The 7,826-nt window shown below is 50.8% G+C and overlaps 1 protein-coding gene across 3 annotated transcripts in view; it reads right to left on the reverse strand.

The window, feature by feature from the left end:
- f8 (coagulation factor VIII, procoagulant component) overlaps window positions 1-4,821 on the reverse strand; it is an 18,975-nt gene extending 14,154 nt beyond the window's left edge. The window contains exons 1-10 of one of the 3 annotated variants that reach the window (XM_070444675.1): window positions 4,710-4,821; window positions 4,308-4,458; window positions 3,978-4,187; window positions 2,803-3,788; window positions 2,375-2,700; window positions 1,757-1,922; window positions 1,222-1,452; window positions 807-1,035; window positions 458-640; window positions 1-117 (exon numbers count right to left, since the gene is read on the reverse strand). In XM_070444675.1, the coding sequence (XP_070300776.1) occupies window positions 1-117; window positions 458-640; window positions 807-1,035; window positions 1,222-1,452; window positions 1,757-1,922; window positions 2,375-2,700; window positions 2,803-3,788; window positions 3,978-4,187; window positions 4,308-4,458; window positions 4,710-4,730 (2,620 nt within the window). In that variant the 5' untranslated portion in view covers window positions 4,731-4,821. Of the gene's footprint in view, window positions 118-457; window positions 641-806; window positions 1,036-1,215; window positions 1,453-1,756; window positions 1,923-2,374; window positions 3,789-3,977; window positions 4,188-4,307; window positions 4,459-4,709 lie in introns of all 3 variants that reach the window. The other 2 variants (XM_070444673.1, XM_070444674.1) reach the window with 2 other exon arrangements.
- Between the last annotated feature and the right edge of the window lie 3,005 nt (window positions 4,822-7,826).

The raw sequence follows: 7,826 nt of genomic DNA on the forward strand, positions 1-7,826 counted from the left end.
GTGGGTTGTAGACCAGTAGTTTAGCCCTCATGCCGGCCAGCTGGTGCTCTCCTACTGTACACTCCACCATCCAGGTCCCCACCGTGGCCGGCCTCATCTCCACTGTGCCAAACACACCTGGAGAGGGGGACAGAGACCAAGGTGGGACAGGTGACATTCTTGATTGACTATTATTTTATTGTGTGTGTGTGTGTGTGTGTTGTGTGTGTGTGTGTGTGTGTGTGTGTGTGTGGTGTGGTGTGTGTTGGTGTGTGTGTGTGTGTGTGGTGTGTGGTGGTGTGTGTGTGTGTGTGTGTGTTGTGTGTGTGTGTGTTTGTGTGTGTGTGTGTGTGTGTGTGTGTGTGTCTGTGGTTTTTGTTTTGTGGTGTGTGTGTGTGTGTGTGTGGTAACTGGGTTGTGTGGTGTGTGTGGTAACTGTGGCTGTGTGTGTGTTTGTGTGTGTGTTTGTTGTGTTTACCAGGATAGAGGTTGTACACCCCCATGCGATGCTCCTGCTCCTTGTGAATGCTGAAGGGCAGACCGTGGAAGTGGGCGGCGTGATACTCTCCGTTGCCCCCGACATTCAGCAGGTGCCACCTGACTTGCTGGTGCTGGGCAACCATCAGACCAGGAAGTGTCTCTGCCACGTAGCCGTTTATCGCTACGGTAACAAGGAAAGATTTTCCAGAGAAATGAATCTCAAACACAAACAATCGATCAGATATGAGTATGAACCTAAACAAACAGAGAAATTCACTAGAAATCTATTTTAATGTATTTATTATGAAACTAATATTGATATTAGGAGGGAGTCTGAGTAACTTTACCTGCAAACTTGTTGCTGAGCTGAAACCAGGGGTCATCTCTCCGGGCCTGGCAGGGCGGGATGCAGTACTGACGGATGTTCTCGTCCAGGTACCAGCTCTTMGTCTCGTCGAAGGTGTGGAAGAGGAGGGCGTACTCCTGTAGGTTGGGCTGTAGGTTCAGTTGGGGGTGGAGGGTGCCTGGTTTACAGATTACTAAGGGGCCAATCAGACCAGAGTGGAGGTCCTTCTCCTGTTGCAGGGGTGAGAACAGAACACAAAGCCACACAGTCAAATACGCACGCCAGAACAATACGTGCATGCAGGGAAAAGCATGTCAAAACACTGATAAGCTATCTAAGGAAAATAAAAGACACTTATGAGGCCTAWCTATGAGCTAGCTTTGTAATATACAGTAAGTGTTGACAGTGACACCTGCCTTATTCTGTGTAGAGTAGTAGGCCCCGGRCTTACAGTCAAACTCTGCAGCGGTGGGCCCCTGCTTCCTGGTGATCCTCCAGSTGTAGACCCTGACCTCCCCAGGCTGGACCACCTCCCCAGGGACCCCCYCCACCCCGGCCCCGGAGGACTGACCATCACCCTGGCTCTTATCATACACCCCATGGAGGTGCAGGGAGTACGGCCTGGACGCCATGTTCTTGAAGGTCACCTGTCAAGATCAGGATCAAGATTAAAAACAGGATCAAGATTAAGATCAGGTGAATGTTTAACAGCAGAACACACAGAATCTGATATCTGAGTAGATGCCATGAAAATAATATTGCAGTGAATTCAGGGGGTAACGCAACCGGGATTCAAACCAGGGTTCCTGCAACTGTCCAGAATCTTAGCCACTACACCAAGAACTCCGAAACACCTTGATGAGGTTAGTAGTAGTTGAGCTAAAGCCACTAAAATATGAATTGATTTGAAACATCTGTGAATGAATAAGATGATCATTGATCTCCACTCACGGTAAGGAGGTCYTTGACCTCAGCTTTAATGATAGGACCCATGAGTCCCAGATGTTCCTGCAGCTCTCCTCTGGTGACGGGGATCTGGAATTCTCTCTCACTGTAGGCCCTGAACACCACCTTCTTATATTCCACCAGGAACTTCCTCATTCCCCTACGCCTCTCTCTGGGGAGGGAACAGTTGAAAGTTGATTAGCTGATCAATACCCTGATAAAAGACAGCTTGCCGTTGATCAATACCCTGATAAAAGACAGCTTGCCGTTGATCAATACCCTAATAAAAGACAGCTTGCCGTTGATCAATACCCTGATAAAAGACAGCTTGCCGTTGATCAATACCCTGATAAAAGACAGCTTGCAGTTGAAACGTTGGTAAATAAATGATTGCATTGGAGCTACTAGAGAGCAGCTTTCRTTTTAAACTGAGCTGATCAATRAGAAACAGGATTTATTTAGAAATCTATCAAAAATGAATAGTCAAACAGATGGGACCAGACACAGATTAAGCCTAGTTCTGGACTAAAYAGCATATTCAATTGAGATTCTCCATTGAAGTGCTCCCCAAAGACTAAGCATAAGTGTCCAAGAAACCAGATACTTACAAAAGCCAAACACTACCTTGTTTTTATGAGCTGATGTGGTTTCCTGATCCCATAGTCCCATGTGATCTCCTGTGCAGCGATGTAGTAGCTGCGGTATTGTCCATCTGTGGTCCTCAGGTCCAGGTTTTCCTCTATCCCTATGTAGGCTGTCCCAGTGTCTTCCTCACTATAGTCATCATACTCCAGAGACACTGCYTTCCTGGGAGCCGTCTTGTTGTCATTGGAGACATTGGAGAAGTCTAGATCCAACAAATCCAGTAGAGGGGTGTCCAGCTCTGTGTGAGTGTTGTTGCTTAGGGGATGCACATCCCCAGCTTTCTGCTCCTCCCTCTGCTGCTGCACCTTCAMCTGATCCAACACCTCCACCTTCTGCTCCTCCCTCTGCTGCTGCACCTTCAGCTGATCCAACGCCTCCACCTTCTGCTCCTCCCTCTGCTGCTGCACCTTCAGCTGATCCGGGAGAGCTTCCAAAGTTTTGTTCAAGGGGTCTAGATCCATCCATCCGTCTAACTCCAAGAGTAGAGGGTCCTTATCTGCGTGATTGGTGGTTAGGGGATGTGAATCTCGATCCAGCTCCCCCTTTTGCCTCTCCCTCTGCTCCTGCACCTTTAAGAACCCCTCACCCTGCGCCTCCTGCTCCTTCTGCTGATCCAACACCTCCACCTTCTGCTCCTCTCTCTGCTCCTGCTCTAGTGCCTCCCCATACACCCGACCCTTCCACTCCTTCAGAACCTCTTCCTCACAGTTCTCCACCAGCTTGTTGCGCTCTCCATTCTCTCCACCCTCCAACCCGGCCTGGCGTCTCTGTCTCCCGTTCCCCCCCTGCTCCCCACCCAGGTCCCCTCCCTCCTGGTTCTCTGAAGCTTTCCACTCCCCGTCCTTCTCCAGTTGCTCTAGAACATCTTGTCTCTTCCCCCCCTGCTCCTCACCCAGGCCCCCTCCCTCCTGGGTCTCTGAAGCCTTCCACTCTCCATCCTTCTCCAGTTGCTTCAGAACGTCTGTGGGGATCCCTCCCTGGGAGAGCAGGTTGCCCTCCTCGTCAGCAGACAACACCGTCACATACCTGACCTCACAGATTGACCTCTGGTCCCCTGCCTTAAATGTGACATTGTTATCAGACCCGTGGTCCCCTGATTCTCCGATGGCGACTTCGTTATCTGTGTCATTTCCTGTTTGCGGTGTTGTTGTGTTCTGGTTTAAGCCAGGTTGCTTCCTGCAGACTCTGACAGCTACGGTCCTGTTCTGTGGCTGGGGGTGGTGGGATCTGGGTTTGAAGAAGTTGTCTACGTAATCAGGCAGGATGTCCTCCAGGCCATACTCTACGTCTTCGTTGTCCACCAGCAGATCAATGTTACAAGACAGGACGGAGTAGCGGGCGCTCATGCCACGGCTTTTCAGACTGCCGTCGAACGCACTGATCTCCCACTCACCTTAGGATGAAAAAAACATCAGCTCACAACGCTCCAGAAAACACCTCTCAGGTCAGGGTCAGGTTTTAGTAGGACGCACCGTAGTGAAAACCTGTGTTCTTAATGGACCTGGAGCACCTCCCTGTTTAAAATATGTTCTTCCATTTGATGCCTACTGAATACAACTGCAGTAGGATCATTTGACCTTACCGATTAGCTGAGTCTCCATGGTAACGGTCTCCCCGGACATTGGGAAGAGTGTGAGGACGGACTCGTACACGTTGTCTTTCATGAAGGGGTTTCCTGTGAAGTAGACGGACAAGAAGTCGCTCTGCGTCCCCACGTTGGCCAGGTGCCAGAAGGTCACGTCATCCTTACACACCTGGACCCTCTGCTCATTGAACATAATCCCGTTCACGTCTGTAAACAAAAACGAGATCAAGATAAAAAAAACATAGCACACAAAAAGGGTGACAGAGCAGACATGTGTCACCACTTTTATCAAGAACCAAGATAACCAGGCAGGAAAACCTCACTTACTGTAGATGACATTGGAGTTGTAGAAGTCAGGGTCTGTAGGGTTGACCATGGAGGGGTCTTTGCTGTACTTCTGAATGTTGTCATTGATGTACCAACTCTTGTTCTCATCAAACACAGCAAACATCAACTGCTTCACTTTATCTGGGCCCACCTGCAAGTTGGACATCTTAGGTTATGATCACAACCTCTCACACTGCTACAAACAACAAAATCTAAGTTGTCAGTGTATGACTTGATCAAGCTGCAGGAGAGACAATGCACTAATATGTCATATTGAGCCAGTTTCAGGGACACATCTCGATTCTTCAATGAAAGTTATTCTTATTCCAAGACTAGACTTAATCTGTGTCTGAAAAACCAACCCAATGTGTCATTATGGACATATGAAGGGTCGATTCTGACCAGCCGCCCCCTGGTGTCCATGGAGTCCTTCTTGCAGATGAGGAGGGGTCCTACGAGGCCAGTGGCCAGGTCTCTCTCAGGGTTGATGGTACTCTGGTACAGACGGGTCAGACACTGGGGGTCTCTCTCCAGGGGCCCGTCCTCTGCTGTTAGTTTCCACACATACCCATATGTCCCGTTGGGGGGTACAGCCAGGGAGCGTAGGTCCTTTTCACCCTCTACACACACACACACACACACACATATACACCGGGGGGAACAGTGATGACTAATGATTCAGGAATGACTAAGAGACTAAGAGATTTTATTAGTCTAACAGAATGACTATTAGACTAATAAAACTTTTTATGAGTTTCTCCAGACCTCAACATATAAACACACCGGATATGATGACTATTCCATAAAGGATTTATTATGATTATGATTCCAAATGTAAATGCATAGTCAGTAATATTATCTTGCTTCATCTTATCATAATGCCAGTTCTTACCGTTCCCTGTTTTCCTCAGTGGAGAAATCCTGGTGAGGCCCTTTGGATAAATGTTGAAAGGACGACTTGCCAGGTTCTTGAACACTATCTGAAGAGACAATTAGAATGATCTTTACTTTCTTTACTATCTATTCAGATACATCTTGTTTGTTTGTTTGTTTTGTTGATTGTGGTACACACACCTGGAAGTGTTCGTCCACCTGTCCTCTGAGCAGTGGTCCCAGCAGTCTTTTAACAGGTGATTTCCTCTTGGTGAAGGTCTGGTCAGTGTATTCTACATACACCACCTTCTTATATTCATGACCCAGCTGATAGGACTGGGGAGTATTCCGATAACAGTTGATGGAAACAGAGATAGTAGTATCAGTATTTGTAGGATCATGAACTTCTCCTTTCTGTCCTAGTCTTTTTCTGGCTCATACACACTCTCTCTGACCCTCTCCCTTTCTCGGTCCTCCCGCCATCTGGAACTCTTATTTTCCATTTAACTCTCTCTCTCCTTTCTCTCATCCCCCCCCTCCCTCTCTGTCGACCCCTTACCCTCTTTCTACTGTCACCCTGGCTGAGGTGGGGTTTCTACCTGTTCACCCTGGTCTGAGGTGGGTTTTCTACCTGTCACCTGGCTGAGGTGGGGTTTCCTACCTGTCACCCTGGCTGAGGTGGGTTTTCCTCCTGTACCTTCTGGCTGAGGTGGGTTTTCTAATCCTGTCCACCTGGCTGAGGTGGGGTTTCTACCTGTCACCCTGGCTGAGGTGGGGTTTTCTACCTGTCACCTGGCTGAGGTGGGGTTTTCCTCACCTGTCACCGCTGGTTTGAGGTGGGGTTTTCCTACCTGTCACCCTGGCTGGGTGGGGTTTTCTTACCTGTCACCCTGGCTCAGAGGTGGGTTTTCTCCTGTCACCCGCTGGCTGAGGTGGGGTTTCCTCTCCTGTCACCCTGGCTGAGGTGGGGTTTTCTACCTGTCACCTGGCTGAGGTGGGGTTTTCTACTTGTCCCTGGCTGAGGTGGGTTTTCTACCTGTCACCCTGGCTGAGGTGGGGTTTCTACCTGTCACCCTGGCTGAGGTGCGTTTCTACCTGTCACCTGGCTGGGTGGGTTTCCTACCTGTCCCCTGCTGAGGTTGGGGTTTTCTACCTTCGACCCTGGCTGAGGTGGGGTTTTTCTACCTGTCACCGCTGGCTGGGTGGGGTTTTCTACCTGTACCCTGGCTGAGGTGGGGGTTTTCTACCTGTCACCCTGGCTGAGGTGGGGTTCCTACTGTCACCCTGGCTGAGGTGGGGTTTTCTACCTGTCACCCTGGCTGAGGTGGGGTTTTCCTACTGTCACCCTGGCTGAGTGGTGGTTTCTACTGTCACCCTGGCTGAGGTGGGGTTTTTCTACCTGTCACCTGGCTGAGGTGGGGTTTTCTACCTGTCACCCTGGCTGAGGTGGGGTTTTCTACCGTCATCCCCTGGCTGAGGGTGGGTTTCTACCTGTCACCCTGGCTGAGGTGGGGTTTTCTACCTGTCACCCTGGCTGAGGTGGGGTTTCGTACCTGTCACCCTGGCTGAGGTGGTTTCCTACCTGTCACCCTGGCTGAGGTGGAGTTCCTACCTGTCACCCTGGCTGAGGTGGTTTTCTACCTGTCACCCTGGCTGAGGGTGGTTTCTACCTGTCACCCTGGCTGAGGTGGGGTTTCTACCTGTCACCCTGGCTGAGGTGGGGTTTGTCTACCTGTCACCCTGGCTGAGGTGGGGTTTCCTACCTGTCACCCTGGGCTGAGGTGGTTTCTACCTGTCACCCTGGCTGAGGTGGGGTTTTCTACCTGTCACCTGGCTGAGGTGGGGTTTCTACCTGTCACCCTGGCTGAGGTGGTTTTCTACCTGTCACCCTGGCTGAGGTGGTTCTGCTATGTCACCGCTGGCGGGTGAGGTGGGGTTTTCTACCTGTCACCCTGGCTGAGGTGGGGTTTTCCTACCTGTCACCCTGGCTGAGGTGGGGTTTCTACCTGTCACCCTGCTGAGGTGGGGTTTGTACCTGTCACCCTGGCTGAGTGGGGTTTCTACCTGTCACCTGGCTGAGGTGGGGTTTTCTACCTGTCACCCTGCTGAGGTGGGGTTTTCTACCTGTCACCCTGGCTGAGGTGGGGTTTTCTACCTGTCACCCTGGCTGAGGTGGGTTTCTACCTGTCACCCTGGCTGAGGTGGGGTTTCTACCTGTCACCCTGGGCTGAGGTGTGGGTTTCTACCTGTCACCCTGGCTGAGGTGGGGTTTCTACCTGTCACCCTGGCTGAGGTGGGTTTTCTACCTGTCACCCTGGCTGAGGTGGGTTTTCTAGCCTGTCACCCTGGCTAGGGTGGGGTTTTCTACCTGTCACCCTGGCTGAGGTGGGGTTCTTCTACCTGGTCACCCTGGCTGAGGTGGGGTTTTTTACCTGTCCACCCTGGCTGAGGTGGGGTTTCCTATTCTGTCCTGCTGAGGTGGGGTTTTCTACCTGTCACCTGGCTGAGGTGGGGTTCCTACCTGTCTGCTCTGAGGTGGGGTTTTCCTACCTGTCTCCATCTGGCTGGAGGTGGGGTTTACCCTACTTTTTGTCACCAACTGGCTGAGGTGGGGTTGGTTTCTCTACCATTGTCTGCCTTAACTGA

Source organism: Salvelinus sp. IW2-2015, linkage group LG8 (assembly GCF_002910315.2).
Source record: "Salvelinus sp. IW2-2015 linkage group LG8, ASM291031v2, whole genome shotgun sequence".
Taxonomy (NCBI): Eukaryota; Metazoa; Chordata; class Actinopteri; order Salmoniformes; family Salmonidae; genus Salvelinus; species Salvelinus sp. IW2-2015.